Consider the following 14376-nt stretch of genomic DNA (forward strand, 5'->3'; position numbering starts at 1 on the left):
ATGCTTAAAACATTTTTACCAGAATTTGGCAAAATTTTGGTCAATATGTAAAAGTCCTGAAAAAATACGACTAGCGCAAACCGGTTACTGAAGCATGGTTGTACTGAAAGAAATAGGATCACAGAAAATGTTTTGGGGTGAGAGTTTTTGATTGCACATTGCAATTAATTATTGCAAAAACAGAAAAATGTATTCTTTTTTATTTCTGATATGTATGAAGAGAGTAATTTCAGTACTGCTTAGTTTGTTCACTAAATTAAAAGAGAATAAAACGATCATCAGCTGGCTAACACGTGGTAGAAGCCAGAGATTTAAATTCTGCCAGTAAAGTTAACAATTTCCTCCCTAATAACAAATCAAATGTTAAAAGAAATCTGTATATGTAATAGAAACTAATTTAATTATAACCAATAGGTAAACCATTATTGCATTAGAAGGATATATACTATTATCCTGATTTACCATTTATTATATTTCACCCATCAAAAACTGACACTCTGGGAAGGATTTTCCTAGTGTCTAATCATTAATGATCAGTCTAGACGAACTCCAAAAACAGCGTGAACTCCAAAAAAGAAGTTTTCGGCTCCGTCATGCATTGCGGCAAAATGGATGTAAACAAACGATGGATTGTCGTTCGCTTTCTCCACAAATACGACCGAATAATGGCTGTATTTATTATACTGTGACTGGATTTTAATTTTTGTTGAATAAATAATTGCATCTATTAAATTATTAGTGGTTGTTGACTTATTTATCACTTCGAATTCTTGCATATAATAGTGATTTGGGATACAAGACATCGGATTCAATACAGTCGGAAGAATTAATTTCTTAACTTACTTTATTGTTTCTTTGATTTAAATTTTATGTCATTCCTACAATAAAGATGCTTAAATCTTACTTCCAAGACACTTAGGTTGTATTTATTTTATCAAAAAAACAAACAATTTTCGCGGAGGAGCAGAGATACTAACAGGTTCATTTTGAGAAGACTTTTTTACCGTAATTTTAAAATTTGTGATTTTTTAAAGTTCTCAAATTGAAAGATTATAGTTCTATAAATGTTTTCATGATAATATCTGTTCCTATGTGATAACAATAAGGTAAATAGCGATGGTGATAACTTACGCTCTCAATTCACATGTCATAAAGGATTACGTACGATCTCTTCAGCAACAGAGGAAATGTAGAAACTGAATGGATTCTCAGGTAACTGTCACCTGATCGACTCTTATTTATGATTAAAATGATCAATTCAGTACTTTTTTAATTATTGGTAACATGTATTTACAATGTAGTTGCTCATTGCTGGTCTAAACATGCTAAATTCATTCGTACACGATAGACATGAAAGAAAGAGGAATTTCGAACAACTTAAAATTCGACAGCATCCCTTACTTACAAAAACACTTTTAAAATCAGTAAAAAGTGTTCTAAAATGACTAACTTAGTCACTGCAAACAAATTATCAATCACAGAGATGTTTTAATAAGATTAAGACGTACTGTTTAATTTGTATTCTGTATTCTACTTGTACGAGGTCTGGCTGAAGCTCGAAGTTGGTCAACTTTGACTTGAAATTAAAAACTATTTGCACATGAAATCAAAATTCTAATAAATACGTTCTCTAGAAACATTTATTCTTAATCATTTCTGAGAACTTACATTATTGCAAGGTAATCCAATTTTTGGCAAAAGCACTTTTTGTAAGAGCCCACTTTTCATGATTTTTCACCGTTTTTTGATGTAACTGCGCATGCATGGACTCGTTTTTTGGAGTCTTTTCTGAACTGAAATTCTCACTTCCGTTAACGCCGTTTTTGGAGTTCGTCTAGACTGATGATGTATGATTTGTACTTTTAATTAAGTTTTGTATGCTGTCAGCTTATAATGCTGCAACATACAAATGTTTTTCATCAAGAAATTCAGTTAAAAGTCAGAGCCTTATCTGGTGACAATGTTAGTACACAGTTCCCTATCAGAGCATATCTCTAAAATCTTTCAAAAAGTTTTTCAGACAGGCACAATCAAGAAACCAAGGTTCTTAGAAAAGTCTGCTGTATTATCATCAAATTTAAACATTTTTGAAAACATTGCATGATAAAAGTCAACAAATTCATTTCAAATGTACCAGCTAACGTAAGAACTATTGATACTTTCCTGGAAGCTATTAAATAGATAGTTATCAGTAGGCCCAAATTACCAAAAGTTATTGGCTGTTGGCCATCATATTAAAGGTAAACATTCTCATATTCCTTCATTATTCAACCAATTTTAACCTTTTATACTGACCATTGTGGGGTAGGAAGCATTGGGTTTAATTTTTCTCTGAAAAATATATATTTGTGAAGCCTCATTTCTCTGGAAAGATAGTATTTTATATGAAAACTATTTATTGTATTAATGAGCTGAATTGTAATATATATATTTTTTCAGGTGTGACTCTAGATGGAGGAAAGCGTTATACACAGACCGTGGAAAGATCATTCCACATATCCATGGCTGCCATGGAACCACCTGCTTCTAAAGGTAGGTCAGGAGCTGTTAAAGTCGAGATGTTAGGGTCATGACTGATGAGTTGTCAAGGTCGAAGGGTGTTCAGGTCAGGAGATGTTAAGGGTGGGAGGTGTCAAGGTCAAGAGATGTTAGGGTCAGGAGCTGTTAAAGTCAGGAGGTGTTAAGGTTGGGAGGTGTTAGGTTTGAGAGCTGTTAGGGTCGGGAGGTGTTAAGGTCAGGAGCTGTTAGGGTCATAAGCTTTTATGGTCAGGAGCTTTATAGGGTCAAGAGCTGTAAAGGTCGGGAGGTGTTAAAGTCGGGAGGTGTTAGGGTCAGAAGGTGTAAAGGTCGGGAGGTGTTAGGGTCAGGAGCTGTTAGGGTTGAGAGTTGTTAGGGTCGGGAGGTGTAAAGGTAGGGAATTGTTAGAGGCGGGAGGTGTAAAGGTCATGAGCTGTTAGGGTCTAGAGGTGTAAAGGTACTGGTAGGGAGTTGTTAGAGGCGAGAGGTGTAAAGGTAGGGAGCAGTTAGAACTACTTAGAAGTGGGAGGTGTTATAGATGTATGTTATAGGTTGTAGATTATTGTGCTGAAATAGGGATTTTGGTTGAAATGGGCTCCATCAATACATGAAAGTGTTAAAATCACTTTTCTGACACTTATATACAATTAATAGCTGCTTAATTTTCCTGTTTAGTTGGTGTAATGGTGTGTGTGGATAAGGCAGAGTTCTTGCTTTGCTCCCTGGGATACAATGGAGTACTACAACAGCCACTGGATCTGATGTTTACAGAAGGAGAAGAAGTCACGTTTTTCTTAACAGGGAATGGTAAGATGACTCACAGACTGTTCTATTCCAGGACATATGCAATGCACCATACCTATTGATAATTTTTAGGTCACCTGAGTCACTAACTATATTGCTATCTGTTTTTGTCCCCCGTTGTCGTGTTAACATTAAAACATTTTTTAGCTTCTTCTCTGAAACCGCTCAAACAATTTCCAGCAATTTTGGCATATAGCATCTATGGGTGATGGGGAACTTAAGAATTTCATGGTCCCTGCCCCTTGGGTCCTGAGGGGTGTGGTCAAAACCACAAAAACTAATGCAATCTTTAAAAATCTTCTTTAGTCTTGGACAACAAGCATGATTGTAAGAAGCATTGAGCCCTCTACTAAAATTCTGAAATTCATGGCCCCAGGGTTCTGGTGCTAGGGCAGGGCTTTTTTGAAAATGTATTGAAAATATATTATTTCGTCAAAAATCCTCTCCTATGCTCCTCATTATTAAACCAATGAACTTTGCACATAGTTATGATGAGGAAGGGAGCCTCTTCCAAAATTCTGAATTTCATGACCCTGGGTTTGGGGTTCTGGTGTTAAGGCGGGGCTGTAATGACTATATCATGGAAATGCATTAATTCTTTAAAAATCTTCTAATGAACTATGTACATGTATAGTTATGATGAGGAAGGATGCCTCTTCCAAAATTCTGAATTTCATGTTACAAACTGTATGTTTGTGCATTTAGTTGGTTATGGTCTGTATGTTTGTGCGTAATTTTTGTTATGATCTGTATGTTTGTGTGTTACAGGTTCGGTTCACCTGACCGGCTACCTGGTGGAAGACCAACCAGAAGATATGGAAGATATGGAGGGAATGTATGATGACTCAGATGAAGGTAAGTAATGTATTAATTAATTGCTTAGTGTTAACACTAGAGGATAAAAACTACCTTAATAACCAAAACCTAGTAAAATGGTCCAAGGCCAATAAAATTAAAAATCAGATAAGTTCGAAAAGCAGGTAAATTTATTGTGAGTAATATATGAATTTCAAACCTTCTTGGTAGCTGACTTGACAATGTTTATTTTACTTTGTCATTAGAAAGTACAAGAAGTTTGAATTTTTGAATGAATACAAAATTGATTAATAAAAAAACTAATTAATAAAATTGCTTGCCGAAAAAGACACAGGAAATGTCTATTACATGTATTCCTAAGTTGTGGGAAATTATTTCAAATGCTTGTCATTTTCCATTAAACCCACTAAAGAAATATGCATATTAAAAAGTCAATTTTTTATAGAACATGTACCCCTTTTAAGCTTCTTTGTCAGATTAGCATGATTACTTGAAGTCACACTTCATATCCTGTAAGATAAAACAAACAAAAAAAAGACCAAAATTAACATAGGAAGAGCTTAAAAGGAGACTAGACTTATTGTACCCATGTTAAAATTTCAGCTCCAGAACTAATTGGTGATTCAGATGAAGATTCAGATGAAGATTCAGAGGAGGATGAAGATGAAGATGATCTGGCCCTTCTCAAGTGTAAATATTGACTAGAATGACATTATGAATAATTAATCACCTGAAATAATTGCAATTAACATACATGTTACTGTAAACAAACTTTATTCTCAATTCATCAGTTTGAAATTGGACATTGACAATTAATTTTTTGCATCCGAAGAAACATTCTCAACAAATTCAAAGCGAAATAAATGGTTCCTAAAGTGTATTCTATTCTATCCTTTAGCTATGGGAGCAAAACGGAAGAAGAAAGAAAGTGGAAAAGGGGCCAAAAAGCTTAAGCTTACAGAAGAAGATAGTGATGATGATGATGAAGATGATGATGATGATGAAGATGATGAAGATTATGTATACAATGAAAATGATGAATCAGAGCTTTCAGCCCTTGACTTTCTGGATGAAGAGGCTTCAGAGGGAGAAGATAGTAATGAAGAAGACAGTGAAGATATGGGTAAGGCTAAACACTCAGTGTAACAGGTAGTGAGGATGAGGGTAAGGCTAAACTCTCAGTGTTACAGGTAGTGTGAAGATGAGAATAAGGCTTAACTGTCAGTGTTACAGGTAGTGAAGTTGAGGGTAAGGCTTAACTCTCAGTGTTACAGGTAGTGGTTTAACTCTCAGTGATACAGGTAGTGAAGATGAGGGTAAGCCTTAACTCTCAGTGTTACAGGTAGTGGTTTAACTCTCAGTGATACAGGTAGTGAAGTTGAGGGTAAGGCTTAACTCTCAGTGTTACAGGTAGTGGTTTAACTCTCAGTGATACAGGTAGTGAAGTTGAGGGTAAGGCTTAACTCTCAGTGTTACAGGTAGTGGTTTAACTCTCAGTGATACAGGTAGTGAAGTTGAGGGTAAGGCTTAACTCTCAGTGTTACAGGTAGTGGTTACAGGTAGTGAAGATAAGGGTAAGCTTTAACTCTCAGTGATACAGGTAGTGAAGATAGGGTAAGCCTTATCTCTCAGTGATATAGGTACATGAAGATAAAGAAAAGATGTTAGATAAGTTATGAAGACTGCCATTTGTGCAGAAGATCAGAGTAAGTCTTTTAACTCTCACTGAGTGCAGATTGTAAAATCAGAGTATGACTTTACTTTCAATGAATACCAGACTTAAGCTTAATATTCATTGAGTAGAGATTAGGGGTAATATCATGAGAGTTGATATTTGCAGTGTTTGTATGTGTTGACTATGCGTGTACAGGATCTCCTGTTGTTTGTAGATGAAGAAGATGAGATCAGTGAAGAAGAGATAACATACCTCCTCAAAGGAGACCCCGACATAAGTCAGGACAAGGCACAGCAGAAGAAGAAGACGCCAAACAAAACACCATCACAGACCAAGAACACGTCAAAGCTAGAGACTCCTAAAACCCAGACACCAGCTCAGAAAAAACAGACCCAGGGGAAAGACACCCAACAGACACCAGGCAAAGGGCAGCAAACACCCGCCAATGGACAGGTTAGTCTAAATACCACAAACCTAATTAAAATATACACTCTATGTGGAGTAATAGATTTTAAAAAATGGTTTTCTTCACTTTTATGTTTAATATATATCCTATTCAGTCCCAGTTTACTTCAAAGAATGGATGAAGTCATGAACCTGTAAAATTGACATTATTAAAAAGGAAAAAATTGTCAAATTTCTGATGAGAGATTGTTTTAATTTAAATCATTGGCAGAATACTGAAACCCCAGGAACAGAGGGAAAGAAGAAGAAAAAGAAGAAGAAGAACAAAAACAAAAAGGGAGATGAATCTGTCAATGAGGTAGAGGGCTAAAAACAAAAATAACTTCTGTTTGGTTGAATTTAAAAGGTTGTATAAGAAATTGTTCATTAATCATTAAATTGCAGGCGTCCACACCAAAATCTGCCACTACGACCCCTTCTAAGAAAGTTCTCTCTGGTGGCATAGTAATGGAGGAAACCAAAGCGGGTCATGGACCAGAGGCCAAATCAGGAAAAATGGTAATGTACTCATACACTGATCCAAGGGCTTATTAATATAAGAAATTAATTTAATTTTCAATAATTATTGAGCACATGAACTACCATGCTTTCATGTTGGCATATTTCATGGAGCCTGGTGGTGCTTCAGGATAAATAATGCAGGCGTGAAGCGTTGCAGATCATAGACCTCTTGAATTCACAAAAATTGAATTGATTTCTTTTGCTTATATTATTTTCATGATGACTTGCCCCATTTTTATTATTCAATAATTTGTTGGAAAAAAAAATATATATATATATTTTTACTTCATTTACGTCACAATAGAAAATATTCTCACTCATCCCAGGATACTGTGAAATCACAAATTTTCGTGGGGGTTTAATTTTCGTTGTTTTCGAGGTATGACAAGACCCATGAATTCATGTCCACCACGAAATGTAAAATGTTACATACATAAGTACTCAATAATCTTTGATCCATGAAATCAAATCCACACAAACCAAGAGATTTTCCTCAAACCACGAAGATTTGACCCCACAAAAATATGTGATTTTACAGTAGTCTTGAGAACGTGAACTTTAAATAATTTTTTTCAATTTTTGGGACAAAAACATGATATCCTAATTAATTAAAGATTTAAAAGAAAAGTAGAACATGGTTTAGGCCATATAAAATTGAAATCTTGGTTCTCAGGCCCGCGCGCATCCGTTTTGAGGTAGCCGCATTGCCGATTTTATTGTATTTTTCATAAAATAAAAAGTTGGTATTGCGGAGACCAATCCGGGAAAAAAAATTCCGACCTCATTTGTTTCGTAGTTTAGTATTCAAATATCAATTCCGGTAGCCATTCACAATGAGATTTTGGCTACTTCGTTTGAAAATACATTCGAGGACATTACCTACGATGTTTACATGCTGTTAAGCAATGGATAAAGCAGAAATTTTGACCAGAAATGGAAAGTATATCTGTGATTAAAAATAAGATCTTTATTTTAAAGAAAATTCGGAAATTAAAATTAAAAAAAATACCTCCCTCATCTACTTTATTGCCAATAAAATGAAAAATAAAATGCCGCCCCCCCGCATCTGTTTTGGAGAAAATTGGCCTGAGAACCAGGGAATTAAATTTAGATAGCCTTGCTTATGCATCTTTAATAATAAAAAAAAATTCTGCCACCGTACCAGCTTCCAGATAGCAGATATGGGTGCATTTTACTTGTAATCAGAACAAAAAGGTTCCAGGGTTTGGACATTTACAAAGGAGTGATACTAGAACAAATAAAAGTTGACAAAATTCATTTGATAGGTGAGCGTGTATTATGTTGGAAAACTAGCAAGTAATGGAAAACAGTTTGATTCCTGCTCACAAGGAAAACCTTTCAAGTTCCGATTGGGCAAGAACGAGGTGATCAAAGGCTGGGATGTGGGACTTCAAGGTAGGAAATTAACAATCACTGTAGTGATGTGATATAATGGAATTATAAAACTGATTTTATCATTTACTTTATTATTTACAATTTCTGTTTCATTGTGACAGGATTAAAAGTAGGAGGAAAACGAAGACTGACTATCCCTCCCCAACAAGCGTGAGTATTCCCCGGGGCATAGAATTCTGAAAATGTCTCATCAAAACTTCAAGAGCTCAACTTTTATTTTGATCACAGACAAAAATCAAGACCTAAAAAATGATTAATTTAAGATACCCATATATTTGAAATTCAAAATTGAAAAATGATCTGTTATGAATGCTGCCAAGTAAATATAAAGGGTATTGTATATATTATATGTTTCTTTTAGATATGGTAACAGTAAAGTGGGACACATTCCGGCCAATTCCACACTGATATTTGATGTCGAGTTAAAAGCTGTCAGTTAAAAGACAAAGTGTCACACTAGGAAGGTTGTAGTGAAATATATTACCAGAGACAGTGGACAAATGCAAGAGTTTCAGAAGACAGGTTTTTGTGTTCATTTTACTTGGGAACTATTGAAATGTGGAATATAAGGACACATTATTTCATTGGATGAGTGAATGCTGCTACAAGGACACAGATGTTATAATGCATGACTGATACTTGTGTTTTCTGTCATTTTAATAATTTTTATACACACTGACACATTCATTAAGTTTATGAATATCTTGAAACTGTTTATGCATGCATTGAATACATTTTCATTTTCATTCTGCTTTTTAAATATATTGTAGTTGACATATAGAAGTGTACATTTTTCATGATTTATTAAATGATGCAGATTTAGTACCACATATGTCTCTGTTCTTGTAAAGATAAGCGGTGTTTAACTTTTGCTCTCTTGTTATGATTGTTTTGTTTTTGCCATATACTGAATGTAACAGTATATATTTTTCAAGTATCTCATCTCCATTTTCATCTGAAATAAATGATAACATTTTTATATAACATTGCTTTAATATATTTATTGATTTGAAGCTTCAAGATGGTTGAAGATCTCTTATGCTAGTTTAAACTCTGTAATGGTTTACTGAAGGAAAAGTTGAACTCAAAACATGTCAGACCACTTCAATTAACAGTGGTGGATTTAAGGGGGGTGCACCCGGCGTGCGCCCCCTAAAATTGTCAAAGCATAAAACATAGTTTTGCGAGAAAATGTTTTAAATGTCTACTCAGTAGACCTCATTTTTACCCTACAAAACCTCTAGAATCCAAGAGCTTCGGGGGTTTGCCCCCTACCAGGGCTTTGCCCTGGAACTGGGGAAAAAGGCGGCCCTCAGACCCCTTGCATATAATGTAGAAGCCCCCCCCCCAACTTCAATTCGTGGTATTAATTTAGTCAAACATTATGGAAGCTGGGGGGAAGTGAGCTATCCAAGTATTTAAGATTAATGTATTGAAGTTAAATTTGTGGATTGAAAAATTGGTTTGGACTTCTTACACCCAGATGCATCCACATATCGCTGGTATATATTGGAGATTTCAATGTTTGAGATACTAAATTGGTAATTTGAAATGCTTGTAATTGAGGGAAAATGCTACAGGATACCCCATATAATAAATGTCAACACTCAGTCATAAACCTGCAAGAGGAAATTTATGATAAATGCTTACATCCATTCATAAAAATGGTCAAGGAAGCCTTGTATGATAAATGATAGAAATGCTAGAGGAAACGTAGAAATAAACATGCCTTGAAAGAAATATGCTTTAATATCAATTAAGCATGTTATTTAAAAACAGTTGTATGAGTGAAGAGAATTTGAGTCACAACATTAATTATAAAGATTGCATTAATTTTGATGGTTTCAGCTCCATCCTGCAGTCCCTAGGGTAAAAGAGACAATGAAATTCAAAATTTTTGTTCCCCTACACCCATATATGCTATGTGCCCAAATTAGTTAAAATATGTATCCTGGTTTCAAAAAAGAAGCTGAAAATGTTCAAATGTGAATATTTACATTTCCAAATAATTTTCCATATAAAGATTCTTTGCAAATAGAGCGTTGTTCATTTTCTCTTGAACTACCATGGATAAGCATGAATATCTCCATTGTTACGTCATGATATTTCACTTGATGTAAAACTATAGCGTAAAATGTTTTTTCTTTAAAAATAACAGTTGAATGGCGTATATGTGTGGCTACTCATCAGAAAAATTATGTAAATATAAGAAATGAATTTAATTTTTGAAGATTCATGAGGTACATGAACTACATGTACAACGCTTCATGTCAGCATATTTATCATGAAGCGCTAACAAAATATGCCGGTGTGAAGTGTCGTAGTTCATATATAACCTCATGAATCTTCAAAAATTAAATTCATTTCTTAAATACATGCCTCACCTTCACTGCACAAAACAGATAGCAACAGGTAACCTGATTGACTCAGGTGAACTCAAAATATGGTTCATGCATAAGCAACTCAAATATTTTTGAAAGCTTTTTTCCATGTTATGTAAATGAAGTACTGATAGGTATAAAACTGTACTTTAATCACCCTAACTGTACTTGTATCAAGATTTCCGCTTTTTCAGGCAAACAAAGGCAATGTTCCATTTAGAAGAGTCAAATCGGAAGAAATCAAGATTGATAAGAGGCTGGCTGATAATTCATTTGAGGCTAAGGTAAAAAGGAATTCTACACACTATACTGATGTTTTACTGAGGCTAAGGTAAAAGTAAATTCTGTACACTATACTGATGTTTTATTAAGGCCAAGGTAAAAGTCAATTCTGTACACTATACTGATGTTTTACTGAGGCCAAGGTAAAAGTCAATTCTGTACACTATACTGATGTTTTACTGAGGCTAAGGTAAAAGTAAATTCTATACACTATACTGATGTTTTACTGAGGCTAAGGTAAAAGTAAATTCTATACACTATACTGATGTTTTACTGAGGCTAAGGTAAAAGTAAATTCTGTACACCATACTGATGTTTTACCGAGGCTAAGGTAAAAGTAAATTCTGTACACCATACTGATGTTTTACCGAGGCTAAGGTAAAAGTAAATTCTGTACACCATACTGATGTTTTACCGAGGCTAAGGTAAAAGTAAATTCTGTACACCATACTGATGTTTTACCGAGGCTAAGGTAAAAGTAAATTCTGTACACCATACTGATGTTTTACCGAGGCTAAGGTAAAAGTAAATTCTGTACACCATACTGATGTTTTACCGAGGCTAAGGTAAAAGTAAATTCTGTACACCATACTGATGTTTTACCGAGGCTAAGGTAAAAGTAAATTCTGTACACCATACTGATGTTTTAACGAGGCTAAGGTAAAAGTAAATTCTGTACACCATACTGATGTTTTACCGAGGCTAAGGTAAAAGTAAATTCTGTACACCATACTGATGTTTTACCGAGGCTAAGGTAAAAGTAAATTCTGTACACTATACTGATGTTTTACCGAGGCTAAGGTAAAAGTAAATTCTTTACACTATACTGATGTTTTACTGAGGCTAAGGTAAAAGTAAATTCTGTACACTTTACTGATGTTTTACTGAATACACAATGTATGAGTAATTTCTGTACACAAGATATGAGTTATTTCTGTAAACACAGGGATGAGTAATTTCTGTACTACTCATACTACATATTGCACTGATGTTTTACTGAGACCAAAGTATGAGTAATGTTATTGCACAGAGTATGAGTATTTTCTGTACATAAAGTATGAGTAATATCAGTACACAAAGTTTTAGTTTTTTCAATACTACATTGCTCCGATGCTTTACCGAGACCAAAGTATGCATAATTCTGAGCAACTTTTGGTTTATTTGTAATTTATAACATAAAATAAGTTGTCTCACCTGAAACGTCTAACACTATTACAGAAAGGAGCTGCTGGATCATGGGGAGAGAAAGCAAACAGAGACCTCAAGCATACCCAGGGCAAATCATTCAAGCGTGAAAAGACCAAGAAGAAGAAGGGGCAGTATAAAGGTGGATCAATAGACACAAGTGTAAACTCCACTAAGTTTGACAGCTATTGAACAGTAGATCGTTAGACACATGAGAACTCCAAAGTTTGGCAGCGATTGAATATTGGACACATTGCAGTGAATGGCTATTGCCAATATCATACATATGTAAATTTTATAAATAATGACTAAAAGCATAGCATGTGACAAAGTTATGAAAAGGAAAATGTATTTTCAAATCTGAATCAGCATTTCTTTGTTTTATGTTTTACGTCACTTGTGCCATATTCATATCTTCATTTTTTTTTGTTCTGTGCTGTTTCCATTCAGGAGAGATATATTATTACATGTATATAGTTAAATTGTTTGTGTTAGATTTTGTTTTAATTTCACCACCTATTAAGTTTTGAATTTGCAAGAAAATCAAAATATTCCAGCAATTTCTTGCATAATAATTTTGAAAATTATTAAACATATGTATACATGTATCTTATATTTTACTGTATTTTATATGAATCCACAAGGTTCATTTTTGTGATATCAAAACTGCTGATATGAAAACAATACTGTATGTGGGTCATTTTCAAAAAAAGTCCACTTTTTTGTCTTTTGATCAGAATAATAGGAATAACATTCTTAAGAGTGAAATTTTTTCCCCGTTGGTTAATATACATGGTCATACAGCTTATAAGTTATTTTATGATCATCTCCCAGGTGTTTTATAAAAAAATATTCTATGCATTCCGAGTAAAATTTAACAGTAAAACCATGTCACTTCAACAAAAATTTTATAACGTGCTTATAGTTAAATGATGGGGAAAATATTACCCTGTGAAGATATGTACAAATTTTGCACCTCATATTAATTGAATTCTTTTACAGATTAAAATAATATGATTGTTTTACTTATGCCGCCCACTAAATACTAGCATTGTGCATTTAACATTCAGGAAGTGACATGTCCTACAAGTTTATGTCATTCCTGCTACCAAAAAGAAAATGTTAAAATAAAAGTTATCTCACTTTCCTAGGAACTGTTTTCATGATCCACATTATATCATCATTTTCTGTTGTCTCAAGTTTATGAGCGCCATGATTTGAAAGTGAGTAAAGAAAGGGTTCAAAGGTCGATAAGTTTGTCTTATTGGTAGAGTATAATTAAAATACGTCCTATCTGTTACCTTCATATTATGCAAGTACTCTTTAAATTGTTTATTCTGCTAGAACAATTAGATTAACTAAGTTAAAAAGAAATGGTTTCAATGTCTCAATGATGCAAAAAGAGTACGTTATACTAACTAACTGGTGATTTATATGAAAATGTCCATCCTGTTACTGTCATTCCTGTTACTATTAATATGGTAACAGTAAGGAAAACTGGACTTCATATCTTGAGTTTTAACAATAAAAACAATTACTTTTATTTTTCTAAGTAATATAAGTTTAATAACACATGTTAAAAAACTTTATAAATCATATTGAAATTTCTTTGTGCTTCAAATAGTGCCATTAAAACTTAAACATGCACTCTTGTAACAGAATGGACAGAAATTGTAACAGGAGGGACAAATTATCCTGTTATTTATATACCTATTTAAGTTTTATCATTTGTTTTTCTTAAAATTATGAAAAATTCTTAGTTTTGCAACAGCATAGAGTACCTTTAATAAACAAAAATTGAAGTGATAAATATTTTAATAGCACTTTACCATTAAATTTTGTAAAAGGATGGACATAAATGTCTTTTATTGTCTCGAATTTGCCAGATTTGACAAAATTATGTTTTTATTCTACATTTCTTTCTCTTTTCTTAACCAATAAAGTTAAAAAAAGTCAATTTTTATTAGCTCTACTGGTCAGAGACCAGAAGAGCTTATGCGATAGTAATGCGTCCGGCGTCCGTCCGTCTGTCTGTCTGTCTGTCTGTCCGTCCGTCTGTCTGTCCGTCTGTCTGTAAACAATTTTTCAAAACGCTACTCCTCCTACAATTTTAGTCTGATGTCAATATAACTTGGCACACAAGTAGACTACACTAAGATACATAGAATAGTGCATGGGTTTTTAATTTCGATGAACGGTGTTGCCATGGTTACTAAAAATAGAATTTTCTGTGAAATTCCTTTAAAACGCTACTCCTTCCACAGTTTTGGTCTGATTTCAATATACTTTGGCACACAAGTAGACTACACTAAGATACATAGAATAGTGCATCGG

The 14376-nt window shown here is 34.0% G+C and overlaps 1 protein-coding gene across 2 annotated transcripts; it reads left to right on the forward strand.

Annotated features, from left to right (window-relative positions):
- The first annotated feature begins 4 nt into the window (after positions 1-4).
- On the forward strand, positions 5-12511 carry LOC134278042 (46 kDa FK506-binding nuclear protein-like). Of its 2 annotated transcripts, XM_062760358.1 has the most exons (12): positions 5-137; positions 2440-2532; positions 3193-3324; positions 4090-4176; positions 4741-4827; positions 5036-5260; positions 6027-6265; positions 6489-6575; positions 6662-6775; positions 8065-8194; positions 8296-8344; positions 8556-9178. In XM_062760358.1, the coding sequence occupies exons 1-12, from the start codon at positions 95-97 to the stop codon at positions 8632-8634; spliced, it is 1365 nt and encodes a 454-aa protein (XP_062616342.1). In that variant the 5' UTR covers positions 5-94; the 3' UTR covers positions 8635-9178. The 2 variants fall into 2 exon arrangements, with proteins under 2 accessions (XP_062616342.1, XP_062616343.1); XM_062760359.1 differs by lacking the exons at positions 8065-8194; positions 8296-8344; positions 8556-9178 and adding exons at positions 10770-10859; positions 12076-12511.
- Positions 12512-14376: the final 1865 nt, after the last annotated feature.

Source organism: Saccostrea cucullata, unplaced genomic scaffold, assembly GCF_032062105.1.
Source record: "Saccostrea cucullata isolate Sc308-1 unplaced genomic scaffold, CSIRO_AGI_Scuc_v1 ctg390, whole genome shotgun sequence".
Lineage (NCBI taxonomy): Eukaryota > Metazoa > Mollusca > Bivalvia > Ostreida > Ostreidae > Saccostrea > Saccostrea cuccullata.

Coding starts and splice junctions, on each gene's coding strand:
- LOC134278042 (XM_062760358.1), top strand. CDS start 95: ATGGTTGTACTGAAAGAAATAGGATCACAGAAAATGTTTTGGG. Junction 3,325..4,089: donor GTTTTTCTTAACAGGGAATG/GTAAGATGACTC, acceptor TGTGTGTTACAG/GTTCGGTTCACCTGACCGGC. Junction 8,195..8,295: donor CTGGGATGTGGGACTTCAAG/GTAGGAAATTAA, acceptor TCATTGTGACAG/GATTAAAAGTAGGAGGAAAA.